The sequence below is a fragment of the Phocoena phocoena genome, chromosome 11, assembly GCF_963924675.1.
Source record: "Phocoena phocoena chromosome 11, mPhoPho1.1, whole genome shotgun sequence".
NCBI classification, from domain to species: domain Eukaryota; kingdom Metazoa; phylum Chordata; class Mammalia; order Artiodactyla; family Phocoenidae; genus Phocoena; species Phocoena phocoena.
The window spans coordinates 12,368,598-12,391,290 of NC_089229.1; the positions used below are offsets into that span (position 1 = coordinate 12,368,598).

At 49.8% G+C, this 22,693-nt stretch overlaps 1 protein-coding gene across 2 annotated transcripts in view; it reads right to left on the reverse strand.

Moving 5' to 3' along the window:
* TOM1 (target of myb1 membrane trafficking protein) overlaps positions 1 to 22,693 on the reverse strand; it is a 46,422-nt gene that overhangs the window by 22,607 nt on the left and 1,122 nt on the right. The window contains exon 2 of one of the 2 annotated variants that reach the window (XM_065888330.1): positions 648 to 732. In XM_065888330.1, the coding sequence (XP_065744402.1) occupies positions 648 to 732 (85 nt within the window). Of the gene's footprint in view, positions 1 to 647; positions 733 to 22,693 lie in introns of those variants that run through there. The other variant, XM_065888331.1, reaches the window with a different exon arrangement.

Genomic DNA, 22,693 nt, shown 5'->3' on the forward strand with positions numbered 1-22,693 from the left:
CCTCTCTGCTCCCCTGAGGGACTTGGGTGGATTGCTGGAAGGATCGAAGAGCTCTGTCTCTGAGACAAAGACCCAGAGAGGTAAAGTGATTTGCCCAAGGTCACACCGCTGGTCAGTGATGTCGGTCAGAGCCCAGGAGCCAGGACCACGGTGCTTGCCCCACACCACGTCTCTGGCGGGGCTGCCTGACCCCAAGCAGGATGCCGGGACCCGAGCACCAGAAATGCTCGGCCAAGGCTAACCTTGACCTGTCTCTCGGTTCCACTGCACGTTTGCTCCCCTCCCTGTGAGCACAACCCTCCCTGCTGGCCTCAGAGCTTAAGGAAACGAAAGTCCGTTCTTGCTCACTGGGGAAGCTAGGGGTCCCTGCTACACAGTCTAGCCTGCGGCATGCAGATGGGGCTTGGGGCTTCCTCCTAATTCTACGAGCTGCCAGCTCGCCTTGTCCTAGGAAGATGCCGTCCAGGTGACGTCCTAGGAAGGGCCAGTCGACTGCACTGCTGCTGCTGGGTGGGCCGCACACCCCATATCTCTGGGCTTCTCATCCGTTTGATGAGACAGTCAGACTAGATCGTGGTTCCGAAACGTTTAAGGCCCGCTGTTGTGGCCGCCCCGCCGGCGTCCCGCCTCTCCCCGGGGATCCTCACCCTTCCTCGGTCTCATTGATGATGTCGCAGATCTCCATGTTGAGTGCCCAGTTCTCGCTCTGCAGGGAGCCATCTGTAGCTTTCTCTGAGGACAAGAAACCACAGGTCACACCGGTGTGTGGGGCTCCCAGATGGACAAATTCAGCGGGAGCGGGGAGGACAATGGATGCTTTCTGGGCACCCGAGATGGGCCAGGCACCATATAAACAGTGTCACCTTCATCGCCCCATTTCGTCACTTAATTGTTAGAGTAGCCATGCGAGGCCGGGGAGGGAGCCATGGCTGAGTCCACCAGATGGGTGAGCGGGACGGGGACTCAGGGGGCCTGGCCTCAGAGTGCTTGTTTTTGACACGACAATATAGATACAGGGTTTTGTTTTAGATTTTTGTAAATAAATATTCCCTCTTGACCCTTTTATTATCTTTTGACTTGGAAACCATTCACATGGTTCAAAATGGTTAAAAAGCTCCAAAGAGGCATCGAATGGAGAGTAAATCTACCGGCCTCCCCTGCCCCCAGCTCCCTCTTCCTGGAGGCCCCCAGTTTCCTCTCAAATCTCCCAGAGATATTCTTTACCTCCAAAGCCAAGGACACAGGGTTTTAAATCCCGACTCTGTTACCAACAGGAGGCCTGGCCGTGGTCTTCCTCTACAAGCTAGCTTGTCTGTAGATGGGTAGAAGCGCCCCGGGGTGTCTGATGATGCAAACCAGGCATATGCATGGTACTTGGTGCAAAACAGGTACTCAGTGGGTGGTGGGTCTTTTTTATTTTTTTTCAATTGAGGTGAAAGTCACACAACGTAAAATTAACCGTTTTAAAGTGAACAGTTCAGTGGCATTTAGTCCATTCACAATGCTGTGCAACCATCCTGTCTCTGGTTCTTGGGGTCAGGTCTCCAGGCCAGGAGCCACTACGAGACTCTGCAGGCCTGTCGAGGCCACAGTCGGTGGCCCTTTGCTGTAAAATCTGCTCAGTGTTGGGACCCGGCTGCCTTTCGTGTGCTCTAGTGTGAGAGGAGGTGGGCGAACAGTGAACACGGGAACAGAACATACTATAGGACGTTCAAAAACGTTCTTTAAAATCAAAGTGCTGGGGCTTCCCTGGTGGTGCAGTGGTTAAGAATCCGTCTGCCAATGCAGGGGACACAGGTTCGAGCCCTGGCCCGGGAAGATCCCACATGCCGCGGAGCAACTAAGCCTGTGCGCCACAACTATTGAGCCTGTGCTCCACAACTATTGAGCCTGTGCTCCACAGCCCGCAAGCCACAACTCCTGAAGCCTGGGCGCCTTGTTGCTCTGCAACAAGAGAAGCCACTGCAATGAGAAGCCCGTGCACTGCAACGAAGAGCAGTCCCCGCTCACTGCAACTAGAGAAAGCCTGGCCACAGCAACAAGGACCCAACGCAGCCAAAAAAAAAATCTAAAAAACAAAAATCGAAGTGCTGTCCTTGTGTTCACATCACCCACTTTCCCTGCCCTCTCCATCTTGTAGATTCCATCCTCATGCAGACCTGACTTCAAAATGAGTTCCATTGGACACAAGATGGCGTACTAGGAGGACACAGAATCTGTGTCTTCTTCCAACTAGGGCACTTACCAGGCACTGGTGGGGGACCACAGACACCTAAGGGGACGGGAGGAACCCCCAGTGACCGGCTTGCGGGATCTTGGTTCCCAGGCCGGAGGTTGGGCCCGAGCTCCTGTGGTGGGAGCTCCAAGTCCAAACCGCTGGACTAACAGAGAACCTCAGACCCCAGGGAATATCAATCGGAGTGAGGCGTCCCAGAGGTCCTCATCTCAGCACCAAGACCCGGCTGTATCTAACTGCCTGCAAACTCCAGTGCTGGACGTCTCAGGCCAAACAACCAGTAAGACAGGAATACAGCACCACCCATCAAAAACAAAAAAAATGAAACGACAAAAAAATTTTTACAGATGAAGGAGCAAGGTAAAAACCTACAAGACCAAATAAATGAAGATGAAGTATGCAACCTACCTGAAAAAGAATTCACAATAATGATAGTCATAAGATGATCCAAAATCTCAGAAACAGAATGGAGAAAATACAAGAAACGTTTAACAAGGATCTAGAAGAACTAAAGAGCAAACAAACAGTGATGGACACCACAATTACTGAAATTAAAAATACTCTAGAAGGAATCAATGACAGAATAACTGAGACAGAAGAACGGATAAGTGAGCTGGAAGGTAAAATGGTGGAAATAACTGCCAGGGAGCAGAATAAAGAAAAAAGAATGAAAAGAACTGAGGACAGTCTCAGAGACCTCGGGGACAACATTAAACACACCAACATTCAAATTATAGGGGTCCCAGAAGAAGAAGAGAAAAAGAAAGGGTCTGAGAAAGTATTTGAAGAGATTATAGTTGAAAACTTCCCTAACATGGGAAAGGAAATGGTCAATCAAACCCAGGAAGCGCAGAGAGCCCCATACAGGATAAATCCATGGAGAAACACAAGACCCATATTAATCAAACTATCAAAAATTAAAAACAAAGAAAAAAATATTAAAAGCATCAAGGGAAAAACAACAAATAACATACAAGGGAATCCCCATAAGGTTAACAGCTGATCTTTCAGCAGAAACTCTGCAAGCCAGAAGGGAGTGGCAGGACACGCTTAAAGTGATGAAAGGGAAAACCTACAACCAAGATTACTCTACCCAGCAAGGATCTCATTCAGATTCGACAGAGAAATTAAAACCTTTACAGACAAGTGAAAGCTAAGAGAATTCAGCACCACCAAACCAGCTCTACAACAAATGCTAAAGGAACTTCTCCAGGCAGGAAACACAGAGAAGGAAAAGACCTATAAAGACAAACCCAAAACAATTAAGAAAATGGTAATAGGAACATACCTATCGACAATTACCTCAAACGTAAATGGATTAAATGCTCCAATCAAAACACACAGACTGGCTGAATGGATACAAAACAAGACCCATATATATGCTGTCTACAAGAGACCCACTTCAGACCTAGAGACACATACAGACTGAGAGTGAGGGGATGGAAAAAGATATTCCATGCAAATGTAAATCAAAAGAAAGCCGGAGTAGCAATTCTCATATCAGACAAAATAGACTTTAAAATAAAGACTATTACAAGAGACAAAGAAGGACACTACATAATGATCAAGGGATCAATCGAAGAAGAAGATATAACAATTGTAAATATTTATGCACCTGACATAGGAGCACCTCAATATATAAGGCAAATACTAACAGCCATAAAAGGGGAAATCAACAGGAACACAATAATAGTAGGGGACTTTAACACCCCACTTTCACCAATGGACAGCTCATCCAAAATGAAAATAAATAAGGAAACACAAGCTTTAAATGATACATTAAACAAGACGGACTTAACTGATATTTATAGGACTTTCCATGCAAAACAACAGAATACACTTTCTTCTCAAGTGCTCATGGAACATTCTCCAGGATAGAGCATACCTTGGGTCACAAATCAAGCCTTGGTAAATTTAAAAAACTGAAATCGTATCAAGTACCTTTTCTGACCACAATGCTATGAGACTAGATATCAATTACAGGAAGAAAACTGTAAAAAATACGAACACATGGAGGCTAAATAATATGCTACTAAACAGCCAATAGATCACTGAAGAAATCAAAGAGGAAATAAAAAAATACTTAGAAACAAATGGCAATGAAAACATGACGACCTAAAACCTATGGGATGCAGCAAAATCAGTTCTAAGAGAGACATTTACAGCACTACAGTTCTACCTCAAGAAACAACTCAAATAAACAACCTAACCTTACACCTAGAGCAATTAGAGAAAGAAGAACAAAAAAACCCCAAAGTTAGCAGAAGGAAAGAAATCATAAAGATCAGAGCAGAAATAAATGAAAAAGAAATGAAGGAAACAATAGCAAAGATCAATAAAACTAAAAGCTGGTTCTTTGAGAATATACACAAAATTGATAAACCATTGGCCAGACTCACCAAGAAAAAAAAGTAAGACTCAAATCAATAGAATTAGAAATGAAAAAGGAGAAGTAACAACTGACACTGAAGAAATACAAAGGATCATGAGAGATTACTACAAGCAACCATATGCCAATAAAATGGACAACCTGCAAGAAATGAACACATTCTTAGAAAAGCACAACCTTCCGAGACTGAACCAGGAAGAAATAGAAAATATAAACAGACCAAGCACAAGCACTGAAATTGAAACTGTGATTAAAAATCTTCCGACAAACAAAAGCCCAGGACCAGATGGCTTCACAGGGGAATTGTATCAAACATTTATTAAAGAGCTAACATTTGAGAAGAGCTTCGTTCTCAAACTCTTCCAAAATATAGCAGAGAAGGAACACTCCCAAACTCGTTCTACGAGGCCACCATCACCCTGAGACAAAAACCAGACAAAGATGTCACAAAAAAAGAAAACTACAGGCCAATATCACTGATGAACATAGATGCAAAAATCCTCAACAAAATACTAGCAAACAGAATCCAACAGCACATTAAAAGGATCATACACCATGATCAAGTGGGGTTTATCCCAGGAATGCAAGGATTCTTCAATATATGCAAATCAATCAATGTGATACACCACATTAACAAATTGAAGAAGAAAAACCATATGATAATCTCAATAGATGCAGAAAAAGCTTTTGACAAAATTCAACACCCATTTATGATAAAAACCCTCCAGAAAGTAGGCATAGAGGGAAACTATCTCAACATAATAAAGGCCATATATGACAAACCCACAGCCAATGTTGTTCTCAATGGTGAAAAACTGAAACCACTTCCTCTAAGATTAGGAACAAGACTAGGTTGTCCACTCTCACCACTATTATTCAACATAGTTTTGGAAGTTTTAGCCACAGCAATCAGGGAAGAAAAAGGAATAAAAGGAATAAATTGGAAAAGAAGAAGTAAAACTGTCACTGTTTGTAGATGACATAATACTATACATAGAGAATCCTAAAGATGCTACCAGAAAGCTACTAGAGCTAATCGATGAATTTGGTAACGTAGCAGAATACAAAATTAATGCACAGAAATCTCCTGCATTCCTATACACTAATGATGAAAAATCTGAAAGAGAAATTAAGGAAACACTCCCATTTACCATTGCAACAAAAAGAATAAAGTACCTAGGCATAAACCTACCTAAGGAGACAAAAGACCTGTATGCAGAAAACTATAAGACACTGATGAAAGAAACTAAAGATGATACAAACAGATGGAGAGATATACTATGTTCTTGGATTGGAAGAATCAACATTGTGAAAATGACTATACTGCCCAAAGCAACCTACAGATTCAATGTAATCCCTATCAAACTACCAATGGCATTTTTCACAGAACCAGAACAAAAAATTGCACAATTTGTATGGAAACACAAAAGACCCCGAATAGCCAAAACAATCTTGAGAAAGAAAAATGGAGCTGGAGGAATCAGGCTCCCTGACTTCAGACTATACTACAAAGCTACAGTAATCAAGACAATATGGTACTGGCACAAAAACAGAAATATAGATCAATGGAACAGGATAGAAAGCCCAGAGATAAACCCACGCACATATGGTCACCTTATCTTTGATAAAGGAGGCAAGAGTATACAATGGAGAAGAGACAGCCTCTTCAATAAGTGGAGCTGGGAAAACTGGACAGCTACAAGTAAAAGAATGAAATTAGAACACTTCCTAATACCACACACAAAAATAAACTCAAAATGGATTAAAGACCTAAGTGGAAGGCCAGACACTATAAAAAGGAAAACATAGGCAGAACACTCTATGACATAAAACACAGCAAGTTCCTTTTAGACCCACCTCCTAGAGGAATGGAAATAAAAACAAAAATAAACAAATGGGACCTAATGAAACGTAAAAGCTTTTGCACAGCAAAGGAAACCATAAACAAGATGAAAAGACAACCCTCTGAATGGGAGAAAATATTTGCAAATGAAGCAACTGACAAAGGATTCATCTCCAAAATATACAAGCAGCTCATGCAGCTCAATATCAAAAAAACAAACAACCCAATCCAAAAATGGGCAGAAGACCTAAATAGACATTTCTCCAAAGAAGATATACAGATTGCCAACAAACACATGAAGAGATGCTCAACATCACTAATCATTAGAGAAATGCAAATCAAAACTACAATGAGGTATCACCTCACACCAGTCAGAATGGCCATCATCAAAATATCTACAAACAATAAACGCTGGAGACGGTGCGGAGAAAAGGGAACCCTCTTGCACTGTTGGTGGGAATGTAAATTCATACAGCCACTATGGAGAACAGTATGGAGGTTCCTTAAAAAACTAAAAATAGAACTACCATATGACCCAGCAATCCCACTACTGGGCATATACCCTGAGAAAACCATAATTCAAAAAGAGTCACGTACCACAGTGTTCACTGCAGCACTGTTTACAATAGCCAGGACATGGAAGCAACCTAAGTGTCCATCGACAGATGAATGGGTAAAGAAGATGTGGCACATACATACAATGGAATATTACTCAGCCATATAAAGAAAGGTAATTGAATTACTTGTAGTGAGGTGGATGGACCTAGAGTCTGTCATACAGAGTGAGGTAAGTCAGAAAGAGAAAAACAAATACCTTATGCTAACACATATATATGGAATCTAAAAAAAAAAAAAAAATTGGTTCTGATGAACCTAGGGGCAGGACTGGAATAAAGACACAGACGTAGAGAATGGACTTGAGGACACGGAGAGGGGGGAAGGGTAAGCTGGGATGAAGTGAGAGAGTGGCATGGACACATAGCCACTACCAAATGTAAAATAAATGGCTAGTGGGAAGCAGCCGCATAGCACAGGGAGATCAGCTCGGTGCTTTGTAGACCACCTAGAGGGGTGGGATAGGGAGGGCGGGAGGGAGACGCAAGAGGGAGGGGATATGGGGATATACGTATGCATATAGCTGATTCACTTTGTTATACAGCAGAAACTAACACAACACTGTAAAGCAAGTATACTCCAATAAAGACGTTAAAAAAAAAAAAAAAAGAAAAAGACCAAGTTCCAGCAGACTGTGCAGAGACAACTCCATACTCTGCTTGTGTCAGGCAAGATTCCACCCCGCACGTTACTCCTGCGGGTCTGTCAGGCCCACGCACGAGTTTTTAACCATCGGTTGGATCAGCGTTTAGGGCAGTAGCCAAGTTCCCCCATCACGGCTGTGTCTTCGGCTTCAGAGCCCGGCTCCAGGCTCAGAGCCCTAACACCTGCGGCCTGAGTGCACCCGCGGGCATAGCTCTGTGGGCGTCTCCCAGGAGCCCCGATGGACCGGGCACACGGAGCTCTTATTCCACGCGATGGTGCAAGGGAGGCTCTCTCACCACCCTGCTCTCGGGTGAGGCCCCTCACGCGTCCGTCGCACAGCTACTGATGTGGCAGGCCTGCTCTAGGCACTGGGGATGCAGTGTGGACAGATGGACACGGTCCCTGCCCTGTGGTGCCCAGAGAAGCCACACTCCGAGCCAGGTCCGTCAGGATAGACGGGGCAGACTCCGTGTGACTGGGCAGGGCCCTCTTCCAGCTGGGCAGGCAGCCCCATCCTGTGGGCAGAGCCTGGGCTGGGCTGGCACAGTCAGCTCCCTACAACGGTGGCTTCCATGATCCTGGTTTTGAAACTGGCCTGACTTCAGTTCCACCCTGGGCCCCCTTGGGTCCTGTGGGCTGGATGGATGCCAGGGTGGCCCAGGACACATGCCAGGCAGCTGAGGCATCCACGTATGGACCCAGCAGCAGGGTGGGTTGCTTTGCTCCTGGGTTAGGGCTGCGAGAGGGGATGAGAAAGGCTGCCCTTTAAATGGGTGAAAGATGGACTCGCTCATCCCACAACTATGTCCTGGATGTGGCTTCTTTGGGCCACACTCCCACCCCTGGGACTCACACACATACTGAACCACATACGAAGAACCAAAGAGAGCTGGACAAGTGCCTCCTGAGCGGGGGGCTGGGCCCTACTTTGGAGGGTCTGGGGGATGGTGGCTGGTCAACCACGCAGAACTGCTCCTCCTTCAGAAGCCACGTCTCAGTGACTTCCTGGCCTGGGGGATTCGCCAACCTGACTCCTGACCGCCTCTAAGGGGCCCCTGAGTCCTGCCAGTTCCAGCCCCTGAGGCTCTCTCCATCCCAGCCTTCCCTTCCCGCCCTGCCCTCGGCCAGGGCCCCAGCTGGGCCACCACCCCGCCCTCGTCAGCCACGCCCCGGCTCCTCCTGCCTCCCTGCCCCCATGCGTCCTCCATGCTGACCTAGAGTGAACCTTCTGGAGCTTGAAAGTGACTGTGTCCCTCCCATGCCCCTTCAAAGGCTCCCTTGCCCCCAGCTGGGCCCTTCCACAACGGGAATATTTTAACTTCCCAAGTTAGATGCTAGGTAACACCAAGCATTTGTTAGCTGTTAGCTGTTTATGTAAAGAAGGTGATTCAACCCTCACACCTATAAGGCGTACACTATTGCCCTTGTCTAATGAGGAACCTGAGGCCTGGAGAGGTCACACATAGTGGAAAGGGGGGATGGCCGTGGATGCCACTGCCCCCGCCTCCCATCAGGAGTCAGGGAGCTCTGCTTTTCCAGAATGATCCGCCTGGACCCCTCAGGCCATCTGCCCCCTCCTCCACTAGCAGCCCTCTCAGTGGTTCCACCATTGGATCCCCTATGACCTCTCCCAGTGACCACTGAAAACGATGGGCACCTCCCTTCTCCTGCGGGAGAGAAGGGTAGGGCTTCAGAAGGGATTATGATCATTTTGGAACAGCAAGCGGGCTGCTTAAGGGGGCAGCTGGGACATTTGTGAGTAAGAGGCAAGCCGTCCCAAGGAACCAAGGTGGATGCATCAGGACCCCTGGAGCGCGAGTCTGATGCTAACCTGAGTACAGGTGCCAAGTTCTTAGTCCTGAGTGCCAGTCGTGGGCAGAGCCATTAAGAGGATGGAGCTTTTTGGAGGGAGTCGGGGGAAAGGGGGGAGCTTCAGTCAGTCTAAATAGGTGTGGGGGGGTGGAGAGGAAGAGGAGGAAGAGGCAGAAGAGAGACAAGAGCCATCTGATCAATTCCAGAAGAGAGGTGTACCCACCCCTCCCCTCAGATCTGGGAGAAGCCTAAGACTTCCTTAATAAACATGTCCAAGGGGCAGGCATGCTCCGTTAAGGGCAGAAATTTAAACCCACAGGAATCTGGGGATGTGTGTTCTATTTTTGGTTTTAACCACAAAAGTAACTCAGTTGGCTATTTTAAGAGGGGGGATAAAAACACTGACAATGGTTACCAGTTCTAAAAGACAGCCCGCTGACTTGTCCAGCTCTGGGCTGTTGGCAGTACCTTCGGAGGCCCTGCCCTTGTCCCCAGCTCCTAAGGAAGCTGGGCCCTGCAAACCACCTGCTGTGGTCGGGGGCTGGCGGGCGGTAGATGGGGTCCACCGGGTGTCTTTCTGTCTGCTCTGTCCTCTCCACGTGGGGCTGGTGCCCGGACAGCTGGGCTGGGCGGTGGCACAGCTTTGGAGTGGGATGAGCTTGGCCCCACCTCTGAACTCGGAGACCACGCGCAAGGATCCGCGCCTCGGAGTCTCGGTTTCCTCATCTGTGAAACCGGCAGAAGACTGACTGCCTCCCTCACAGGTGTTGGGACTCTTCAGCCAGACAATGTACGTATGATGTCAGCTAAAGGGCAGCGACGGGTCACTGCTAAGTCCCATGACTGTGACTTGGACCGAGAGCAGCAAAGAGTGGCCACCAGACACTCTCCAGCTCCAGGGCCCTGGTGTCAGCCTGCGCATCCTCGGGGGCACCCTGGGTATCTGGCGAGCCTGCCCTCTTGGCCACTGGGGAAGCCCTGCTTTGCAGGAAGCCATTTCTGCGGCGATCAGGGGACCCGTGGTCAGCACTGTGGATGTGAGTCACACTGACCACCTCCTGCCAGGTCAGCCCGAGGGCAACAGCCTAGAGCCTTCTCCCCACCACCCTGCATGTTCACTCACCAGGGTTCCAGCTGAGGGTTCCAGCTGCTCAACGCCTCCATCATCACGGCCATGGCCCTGGCTCAGGCACTGTCTCCCACCCAGACCTGGACCGTCACCTCCACACTCTCCTCTTCCAACATAAATCCAACCAGTGTTTTTCTCTGTCTAAATGTCATCCATGACCCCCCCACTGCCTGAGGGTCAAAAACCGGACCTTTTCAGGGGCTGAGAGGGACAGCTGGGGCTGAGCTCAGCCCCGACCCACGGTGTCGTTCTCTCTCCCTTTGCGGACCTTGTTCTTTCAGGCGTTGGGGCTTCTGCCTGGGATGCGTGGCTCCCCTTCAGGCCGGCACTGGTTCACAGGTGATGACGAGACCACCCCCCACCGGCCCACCACACTGACACGCTGGGCTGTCACCACACACCAAACACGGGGCTCTGCACTTCACAGCAGCTCTGCCGGCCCTCACCACAGCCCCTAAGGCAGAGGATGGGTACGCTGAGGGGCACAGAGAGGCCAGTGGCTTGCCCATGGTCACACAGCTTGTACGTTGCAGAGCAGAGGTTTGAACCCAAAGAGGTCTGGTTCCCAAATCCGTACCCTTAACCACTAGATTACGTGCCTCTCGAACATACTCGGCATGTGTCACGCAGGCCCTGGGAGACGTCAGAGAGCAAAACCAACCAGGTCCTGCCCTTGGGAAGTCTACAGTCTGGTGGGCGGCCACAAGTGACATTACAGACAGCAAAAATGCCCCGATGGAAAAGAGCAGGCACTGAGACAGTAGAGGGGCTGAGATTCAGACGAGCCAATGGGGACGGCTTTTAAGGCCCTACCCCAGTGTCGGCCCCGCAGTGTCACCTCTAACTGGGCAAACCGTGCCAGGCCTCATCTCGCACTGCGGCATTAACACTGTGGAAAACAGCGACCAGATGACCGGCCTTCGCTGCATGTCAGCCTGTGCAGGACGCGGCGTGGACCTCTTGTTACTGCCCTACAGCCCCCACCACGTGTGGGCACAGCTGATGCCCACACCTGGCAGTGGAGTACGGGGACGCAGAGCCGGGCCCTGGGGCCTCTGGACCCGTGTGCTCTCCCTCTGCTCTGCCCCCGCCTGCCTTGGCTGGACCCTGAGTTCCGGGAACATCTCTGTCTCACCGGGGCCTACCCTCTGGTGGGAAGGAGGGTAGAGGTTTGGCCAACGTCTGCGGAAGGAGCGGCCGAGCCTCCAGACCCCCTTGCCACCCCAGTTCAGCGTTGAGCACCCGTCCCCACCCCGTCCTGGGAAACATTCTCATGTTTCACTGACCCTAAGCTCCCTTGTCCACTCTTCTTTTTTTTTTGGCCACGCCACACGGCTCACGTGATCTTAGTCGCCTGACCAGGGATCGAACCTGGACCCCGGCAGTGAAAGTGCGGAGTCCTAACCACTGGACCGCCAGGGAATTCCCCCCTTGTCCACTCTTGAGTCTCTCTGATATTGGGATGTTTCTTACAAATGATGACCTGTCAGAGCTCAGTTGGTAGATTTTTCTTTCTAGATTCAATGAAATATGGTTTGTAAATAGTAAGGAACTGTCTTAAAGGTCGAGGCCGATAGCAGCCCTAGTCCCACCTTGACTATGACCAGGTCTAGGGCAGGGCTCACCCACCGGGGGGGTAGGGATAGAATGGGAGTTAGCTGACCGTGATCAAGAAAGCAGTGACACGGTGTGTCAGCTCTACCCAGAGCTCCCATGGGGGCCCTCTTTCGAGATCCTTCTCCCATGACTGGCACCCCTGCAAAGGTGCCCACAGCTGTTTTGTTTTTAGTCAACATTCATGGAACGTCATCTTTCCAGTGTAACGGCCACCTACTAATGTCACTCAAAGGAACCATGGTGAACCTCTGAGATTTCCTTCTAGTCTTTACTGTTTTCAGGCTTTAAAAAACACATCTGGGGCTTCCCTGGTGGCGCAGTGGTTGAGAGTCCGCCTGCCGATGCAGGGGACACGGGTTCGTGCCCCGGTCCGGGAAGATCCCACATGCCGCGGAGCGGCTGGGCCCGTGAGCCATGGCCGCTGAGCCTGTGCGTTCGGAGACTGTGCTCCACAACGGAAAAGGCCACAACAGTGAGAGGCCCGCGTACCGCAAAAACAAAACAAACAAACAAACAAAAAAAACCAAAAAACACATCTGTATAATTTTTTTTAAAGTGTGTAATGATATTGTGATTATGGCTTGTTTGTTGGTTTCTACATGGGAATCCTATTCCATGCCCTTAAAAGACACGCTGAAATATTTATGAACGAAATGATATGCTGTTTGGAATCTGCTGTAAGTAGTACCCACCCCTTTGCTCGACTCCGCTCCCCCCACCCACCAGCTGCCTCCATCCCTTGCCCAGTGCCCCTTTATCCCATCTGCCCCCCAGCTGCCTTCTAGATGCCCTCTTCCCGCCCATCTATTCTCCGTCCTACGACACGCTCTGAGCAGCTACAGTGCCAGGTGCTAGAGAGGCAAAGAGGGAGAAGAGAATCCCTGCCCTCAGGGAGGCCCTACAGCGGTCAGTGAGAACAGCTGGACAGGCGTGTTCAGTGCAAAACGACAGGTGACGTGACTGAGGTCAGGCTGGGCGCTGGGGGACCCGGGAGCGGGGGCAGCACCTCAGGGGAACCGGGAAGGCTCTGGAGAGGAGGTGCCGAGTGAGCTGAGCACACAGCGCAAGCTGCCAGGCGGGGGAGGCGAGGCGGGACGAGCCCGCTAGAGGAAGAGCACGTGCTGAATGAATGAGTCCGTGAGGAAACCTCGGGGATGACGGGAAGAAGAGCAGAGACGAGGGGCCTGAGGGTCAGTCTGAAGGACCTGAGGGAGGGAGAAAAGGCCGTGCTGAGACCGGGGAAGATCCAGGAGCCCAAGGGAGGCTGAGGGTCAGGAGGGAGCAAGGCAGCCGGAGGAGAAAGGCAATGATGCCAATGGCTTGGCAGACCAGTCTTCAAAGCCAGACAGAGGGAATCAGGCACAGACACCCCCTAGCCTGCCCCCCAGCCGCTCCTTCCTCTTCCCCACCCAAAGCGGCAACCCCTCTCCCCTTTGCCAGAGCCCAGTCCAGGCGTGGGTGAGCTACTCAGTCCGGATCCCTGGGGAGTACAGGGTGTCGGCGGGGCCTTGTCGGGGAGGGGAGAGCCTTGTCCACCCCCCCCACCCCCCGGTCTCCTTCTGTCCTCTCTTCTGGGAGCCAGCATGGGAGCACGGCGCCTGGAGCTCGGGCCGAGGTGACACGCTCAGGACACAAAGCCAACATATTCAGGACAGAGAAAGAAAAAGCCTGGGTGTTGCAATACATCGTGGATCTGTGAGACCAATCCTGGAACTGCCGACCTTCCGACTTCTTGCCAAGTAAGCCCAGCGCGTGGGGCCGGCTCGCCTGTCTCTCGGTCACTTGCAGCCGAGGTACCCCGAAGCCTGGTGGCAGCCTGCGGCGTGCAGACCGGCCTTCTCCCCGCTTCCTCCTCCCATCGCCTGGGCCTTCTGCTCCCTGCTCCCTGCGGGGCCTGCCCTGACCCCCAGAGGGCCTTCCCCTCCATGCTGGGCCAACGGCACTCTGCGCACACCACAACCACAAGCTCTGCTTAGTGTTACAATAACCCTGTAGCATTTACTTCTTTGTTTCTATGTCTCTCTCATTAGGCTGTGAGCTCAAGTGTGGAGGTTACAGCTTGTGAGTCCTTGAATTCTCTACACCACACAGGATGACCGGGCCTGTGAAAAACCTGCAGGATGTGTTTGATGAATGACTGAATGAAGGATGAGGCCATATTCACCACGACCATAAGCCCTTAGAGCACTTTAATTTAAATGAAGTACTCCCACCCTTTGGCCTCATTGATCCCTTAATAGCGGTTGTGCAGAAATCCTAATCTTTCTTCAGCTCAGCAGTCCTGCGAATGTTTTTAAAAAGCACCGTGTGCCTCCTTCATCTGACCTCCACGTTACCATCCTCAGTTCCTGTGACCACTCCATTCTGGAAGTGACTTCTAGAGCCTTCACCGTTCCCACTGATCCGCCTGGGACACCGCCCAGCTGTGCTGTCCTCCTGGAAACAGTGTGGGAACCCACTCACCTGCCCACGTGGGATATGGTATTTGTGTTAACTCACCCTGTGACTACATTGGATGTTTATCGACTCTACTGCATGGAACTGACTCCTGCAGAGCTTGTTGCTGTGAAAGACACTCTCCACTGGCCCACATTGTTTAGCTTTTCTAGCCTCCCTTGCAGCCAGAAGAGGCCCTGTGTTCTGGCCACTGAGGTGTGGGTGGAATTTTCTTCCCAGTGGCTCCTGGGGAAGTTTTTCCTCTCTGATAACAGAGGCAGCACCAGAGGGTGCCTTCACCTGTGCTCTCTGTTACGTGGGGGCTAGCAAGAGGAGGAAACCAATATGCTGGAGGTTGGGGTGGTGGGTGGAGAAATACAGAAAGAACCATTAGGAACAAACTCATCCTAGATGGACCCTGAACCCAGACATTTTCACTCTATAGGAAACCCGCCAGGTCCCTTTCAATTCTAAGGGGAAGCAATGAGGTGGGAAAGTTAGGAGAGTGGGATCTGGACACAGACAAATCCCAGTGCAAGTCCTGACTGGAGCACTCACTAGCTGTGTGTCCCTGAGTGAATTCCTTAACCTCTCTGTGCCCTCGTTCCTCCCCTGCAAAATAGGGATAACTAAAGCACTCACCTTCCAGCGTTATGTGAGGAAGAAATGAGAGAATGCACTTCATGTGCTTTGTATCCCACCTAGCACAACAGCTAACACCAAAACAAACGTTACCAACTACAAAAATATCAACCTAAAAATCACTGTGTGAAAATTTCAAGCATTCCCATAAAATAGTTTAAATCACATACATGCAGAAGCCATTCATTTTTCCCCAGCCAGCACTGTCCTGAAGCCTATTTTCCAAACGAATAGCTCTTTCCAGACCCGGCATGGAAAGTTCCAGCAGTCTCCTAAGTTGCTGAGCCATCCTTCCTCAAAGCCCTGGCTGCCTCTCCCCTGCCATTTTGTAACCACAGGCCACAGGAGGAACTCTAAAATACTTTACAGAGGCATAACTGTGGCAACCCACAATTTTAAAGTTGATATAACTAACTATAGTACCTAACTGAAGAAAATTTCAGTTAGATGAAGGACGGCTTTTAAAAAACTATCTAGGTAAGAAGGAGCAAGGCCATGAAAGTAGAGAGGCGTGAAGGGGCTGGCCAAGGTGTATATGACATTGCTTTTTTGTTCCCCCAACTCACGAATGTAAAAGATGTTACTGACAAATGTAGGTATGTGGGTACGTACGTACCTATCAAGAGATTTAAGGAATTGCTTGTGCTATTATGGAGGCTTGGCAAGTTCAAAATCTGCCGGGTAGACCAGCAGGCTGAAGACCCAGAGGACAGATGCAGCTTAAGTCCAAAGGTCGTCTGCTGGCGGAATTCCCTCTTCTTGGGAGGCCAGTCTTTCTTCTATTCAACAGATTGGATGAGACACACACACACTACGGACAGTCATCTGCTTTTCTCAAAGTCTGACTTAAATGTTCATTTCATCTAAAAAATACCTTCATATAAACATCTAGATTAACGTTTGGCTAAATATCTGGGTACCATGGCCTGGCCAAGTTGATACATGAAGTTAACCACCCCAAGGGTTTATCCTGCATCAATACAAACAAGTTCCACTGGAACAGGGGACACCTCTGCCTGTCCTTCAGTTCTCCTGGTCTCAGCCTGTGTGGCCTCGCTGGCTCCTCCCCACTCCTCCCCGGCTCCCTCCTTCCTTTCTCTACCTCCCCTGCAGGAGCAAAGCCCAGGTCCTCCCCATGGGTCTTGCACAGCTGCTTGGCTCTCTGTGGCACTTTTTGGTGCTTTCTCAGTTGTCAAGCTTCCCACCTCCGTGGGGCGGAGGTTCTGTCACTTGCCTGTGGGATGCGGCTGGGGAGGGGAGGGGCTGGCACTTGAACCCACATCTTCTGATGCAGGGTCTAAGCTCTGACCCTATTCAGACTGCTGACGTTCCAGCGGTCAAAACGTGCCACCTGGGAACATGCTAGGTGGGCTTGTGGGCAAACGTAAAGACATTTTTAGAGTTACCTATTTACCTGAATGTCGAGTAGAAGGGAAAAAACACAAACTAGCTTATCAAAGTCATGATTTCAGCATATAATTACACAGGATAAGGTCAAATTTAAAAAGTGAGTGAACAAAAGGAAAACACTCTGAAAATAAAACTAAAGGTGGTACACGAAGGGCAGACACATATCATAAAGGTGGTATACGAAGGGCAGAAGTCTGGAGAGTGCTAGCCTAGACCGAGGCCTCCTTGGTAAGAAGGTAAAGAGTTAACTTGTCCTGAATCCTCTTGCTTCTCACGGGGTGATGGTCCCAAGCTAATTAGAAGACACTGAGGGTTTTTGTTTTTTTTCTAAAACCAGAAGGACGGAACTCCAGGACTTTACTCTTATTTCTTTGAGCTCAGGGAGGGAACAAAACCTATTCACCAGTTCCACCTGTAGGGTCAGGCAAAGGCTTTAATTCCCAAGTGAGAACCGGCTCCACCCCGCAGCCTGAAACCTGACCTGTCTGTGGCTGTGGCTGCCACCCAGCCTGCAACTGCTCATTCCCAGCGACAGCAAGACCGACAGAGGCTGTGCTGGAGCCAGGGCCCTGGGTGGGCACCTGGGCTCTGCCTCCAACTTAGACTACATCCCAGCAATGATGATAACACCGGGTAAAAAATCACAACAGCTAACAATTATGGACAATTACAGTCTGGAGGGCACCGGGCCAAATGCTTCACAACGTGACAGTACTACAATTTCCCAACACAGCAATGCAGCAATCCCAACTGATACGTGCTATTATTATCCTTATATTTTAGACAGGAAATTGGAGAACAGAGAGGTTAAGTAACTTGCTCCAGGTAACAAAGCAGGTGAAGGATAAACCAGGACTCAGACCACGTGGCCTGACTCAGGAGCACATCCTGGATGCCTTACTGTGTACCATGCGGCTAGCTGACACAAAGCCCTTTCTAGACATTAGTCCCTGTTATCCTTAAGACAGAAATTCTGGGTTCTAACCTGGCGCCAGCACTTATGGATCAAGGAGTTGGAGCTTCAAGATGCAAGGGCTCCCCACGGCACAGAGTGGGAAGCGGTAGAGATTCTGACTCAGGGGGTCCAGGGCTGGAGCATCCTCAAACATCTCTGACAGGGGTGCTCTGCGACCCCAGTGTGAAGAACAAAGAACTTAATCATTCTGCCTCTGGCTAAGAGGTCAGCAAACTATGAACCCACGTGCCAAATGCAGTCTGCTTTTGCATGGCCCACAAGCTAAGGATGGTCTTTACATTTTTAAATGGTTAAAAAAATCCAAAGAACAAATTTCATGACCCGTGAAAATTATACGAAACTCACATTTCAGCGTCCGTAAATAAAGTTTGATTGGAACACAGTCATGCCCTTTCATTGACTTATTGTCTGTCTGCCGTCGTGCTCTGAGGCAGAGTTGAGCCATTTGCAGCAGAGGCCATATGGACCATAAAATCCAAAATATTTACTATCTGGCCCTCTAAAGTCTGCAAATCCTGCTCTAGTCTACCCTGCCAGCCATGCAGCATCCTCCTTACAGCCTCCCTCCCCTCCAACCTCTGCCTTCATACCTCCAGGGTTAGGGAGCTCACCAGCAAACAAGGCAGCCAGGCCCACTGTGAAAGGCGCTGGCACTGAGCTCCTCTGGTAACCGGCCACTCTGCCCTCTAAGCCTGTGCAGTCGGTTCTATTGCCCCTCTGCAATGCCCAGCCATGTGCTTCTTTCCTCCAGCATCAATCCTTCCTGTCCTCATTGTCCCCTCAGTTGTTCAATTCTCTGGGAAACAGAGGGAGGACGGTGGCACCTCTGTGTGACAGGTAGGGGAGGCGGTGGAGAAGGAGTGTGACATAGTCAGCAGTGGAACTGAAGCTGGACCCAGGTCTCCTGCCGCCCAGCCTGGTGTCCCCTTGACAACCTTGCTTGAGTGTCCAGTTTGGTTTCCACTCATCACTCCCAAAATGGCAGCCCCGAGGGCCCGAGGTGTTCTCTTCCTGCTAATGCCTATGGTCTCTTACCTATGATGCCTTCCGGTGGCCGCCCTGGCTTGGCCTTTGTGGAACTAAGCGTGGCTCTCCCCGACCTTTCACCTCTCCCGTCCAGCCCAGGGCTCAGTCTTAGGCTCTGGGCTCTCCGCCCGGTCCATCTTGCTCTCCGCACCCGTTGCCCGGGGCTGGTCCCCAGGCACTGCCCATGTTTATAGTCTGTGCTGTTTGCAGCTTGCTCTCCTGAGTCACCTGCATCTCTAGTTCAAAGTGCCAGGGGTGAGCCGACAGCCTGAAGTGGAATATGGGGTTCTTGGGTTGCCTTCTGACGTCTCTCTATAAGACACAGCCAGTAAGGGCTGTCCTCAGAGAATACCTGGGAAGGGTTTTTAAATCCTTGGAAGAAGAGGGCTGTGTCAACACCAGCTCGTACTCAGCTATCTGGGATCCTTTCAGCCCCAGGCTGCTGCCCACGGGAAACGGGAAGCTCTCCTGATAGATAAGGATGTGCGGACAAAAAAACGTCACCCGCCATTTCAGTAAACAAAGGCAGCTGTGGCCATCAAGCCGCTGGCCACTGTAGCGCCCTCCCCTCACCACAGGTGCACCTGAGTGGGATTCAGGATGGAGAAGAACAGGATATTGGTGCTAGATACTGAAGACGCATGTCAAAGGACTGATTTCAATAAGCCCAGACTCTTGCATCTTCCCACACAGAGGAAAGCGCTAAAATCATTAACTTGAGATGTCTGTTTTTTGTGATTAGCAGTAATCTTTTTATGTTTGACTACCTTTTTTTTTCCCCCCAGCAAAAACTCCTGTATATCCTGGCTCCTCCCTCACCTCTTTGGAACAGTCCCTCAGAGCTACCTGAGAGGCTGCCTCGCAGGCTGTAATCGTCAGTAAGGTCTCCAGATAAAACATAATTCTCAACTTTTAGGTTGTGCAAATTTTTCTTTAGTGGACAGGTGAGTGACCTGGAAATGTGCACAGGTCCAGGAGTGCATTGCAATCAGAAAAGCTAGTCTGTGGGTCAAACAATAACTGTATGTTGGAGGGCTGGGATGCTGCATATTCCAAACAGGTGTTGATCAGCCAGAGGCAGTGTGGTGAGGGTACGAGAGAGGACCTCGGCTTTGCAGCCAGAGACTCTACTGAGCTGTGAAACCTTGGGAAGTGACACCTGCCTTCAGACTTACCTTTAGTGACATGGGAAAAAATAGCAAAACCCTGCAGGGTTGAAACTGAGTCTCCCTAAAACCGACGTCCTCTGCCGAATTCCTGATTAAGCTCTCCATCCAAAACTATTCCCTTTCTCGTCCCACACCTGTTCCCCTCAAGACTTACGAATATCAAAGAAGAGGGGGCTTTGAAACTGAGCGGGACCCTGTGGGGTCCTTCCGGGCACAAAAGCTCTTCCGTGTCCCCCTTCCCTCCCTTCCTTATTTCTTGTTTGTGGGAAAAAGGCTTCAGCCTCCTAAATCTCCCCGAGTGTCAAAGTGCAGATTCAAACAGTTACTAATTAGGGAAGGGAGGGAAGGCAGAAACAAAGGAAAGGCAGTCAAGAAAAACTGGTGCAGCGACAAAGCATAGTCCCAGCTCCTCCTCGAGGGATTTACTTAACAATCTGATACAAATCTCTGAGTTCTTCTGCTGGACCTGGGGGTCCCACCCAGGGGGAGGATGGTGACTTCAGGTCTGCACAAGCAGACCCCAGAGTGGAGGGAACCAGAAGGTTGATGTCTGAGATTCCTGGAGCACCATCGTGTCACCTCCCCACCAACCAATCAGAGGAAAGTCACAGAAAACCATCAGGGAGTTTGGGTCTTTTGAGCACAATTGCTCAGCCCCTGCAATAAACCTTTCACTGCTCCCAACGGTTTGGTTGGTTTAGCCTCACTGTGCATTGGGCACACGAACTTGGGGTCGACAACAGGGTCATGATACCAGCGTGGCACCTGGCATTTGCTCACAAACTGTTACTTTCCTTTTCTCCTTTCTTTCCTCCTCCTATGTGCCAGGCACCATGCTAAGAGCCAAGGGTCTGGATCAGTAAGGTACAGCACCTGCCCTCAGGAAGCCCAGGCTAGCCGGGGAGACACATGCACAACTACTAACAGAATGGGACAGTGCTTTATTAGTGTGATGACGGTGAAAATAATAAAAATGACAATGATGTTTCCCCAGCACTGACAATGTGCCACAGGCCCTGTCCACGGAGCAGCTCACTTCACTCTCACAACCATCCTGAGAGGTGGATGCTGGTATAACCCCCATTCCACCCAGGAAGGAGCAGAGGCTCAGAGCCCAAAGGCAGACAGTGAGGGAGCCTGCAGAGCTAGGGTGATGGGAGGGCACAAAAGCAACGGCTGGATCTGAAGGGGTCAGGGAAAGCCTCAGGGAGGAGGTGACGATGCCCGGGGCTTTGAAGGATGCACCGGGAGCAGGCAGAGGGAGCAGCAAACACAAAGGGGTGTAGGTGGGTGGCTGGGGACTTTGTGAGTTGAGAGACACTCACCCCTGATTAACACCGTCAGGACCCACTGCGCTCAGGGCTGCCAACTGGACAGGACTCTACCCTCAACAGAGAGATGGAGTTGGCAGGCTTGAGAAGAGATTATTTCACCCCTGCAGTTTACAGAAATGCAAGCAACTAATACTAGGTCATTAGTAATAGTAATCACAGCCAATCAGGGCTGTTGCCGTCTCTTTATCAAAGAAAGAAAAGAAAAGAAAAAAGGAATACTGAGGGTATTAACTCAAATGGCAGACATTCTTCATTTAATCCTACTTTTAGAGCCTCTTCAGCTTTGGTTCAGATATCAGGGGCTCAGGGCAGTTCATCTCAGCTTTCCTATCACTTCACTGGGGTCCTTGGGTGAGTCCTAGTCTCCACCTCCCCTCTCTGGGCCTCAGTCTCCTGTATAAAATGAAGGGGATGGGCTAGAACAGAGGGTTTTAATGTGTGGTTTCCAATCCAGTGGCCATCTCAGACCTATAGGGTCACAAACTCTGGGGATGGGGTCCAGCCTTCGATGCTTTAACAACTCTTCCAGGGGATTCTGATGAGAGCCCTGGGTCACAAGAGCCCCAGGGTAAGGACTGTTCCTGCAGTAATACTTGCTCTGTGCTCTAAGGTATTAAGGGTTAGTAACTCTTTGGACTGAGTTATCTCTTGCCCAAGACAGGCAACCTTTCAGGGTAAGAAAAGAAACTGTTTTCTTTGACCATCTAAAGCCCAGAGTCCAGATGAGCTTTTCTAGAGAGGCTCAGGCACATGTGGCTGACTGTGAAAGCCAGAATTTTTCTGGGCGGGGAGGGGTAGGAAGTCTCAGACTTGGCATGTGATGAAAGCAGTGGTATCTGCAGCTGGAGAAATACAGATGAGAGACAAGCTGCCTTCTCTTCTCAGCTCCGAAACAATGACTCACCTGTGCATGTGTGTGTGTGTGTGTGTGTGTGTGTGTGTCTGCAGTAGGTGGGGCAGGGAGGTGGCCCTGAGAGGTGCAGCTTCCCCTCTCTCATCCAGGAGCTTCCTGGTGTGTAAATTCTCTACTGACAGCCTCCTCTTGAAGACATTTCATTACAAAACCTCAGAAGAGCCACAGACGGCCACGGGGGCGATTGCAACAGAGCTGGGTCAACAGACTTCAGCGAGGTTTGGCTTCCAAGATAGTAAGAATGGAAAGAATATCTTGTCTAAAAGATCCAATCTTCCCAGTTTGAACTTAAGGCTAAAAACCGTCAAAAAGTTGGAGAGAGTTTCACAGTACTGCCCTGGGCTTCTTCATGCAAGGAGGCACACCCAGACTGCCCTGGAGAAGTGTTAGCGGTTTGGGCCATGGCCTGTGGGTCCTCTCAGCTTTGGTGGGCAGAAATGAGTGCCTATGAGACCAACTGTCCAGCCATTTTCAGGAATTCCAGACCCCCACTTGGCAGTG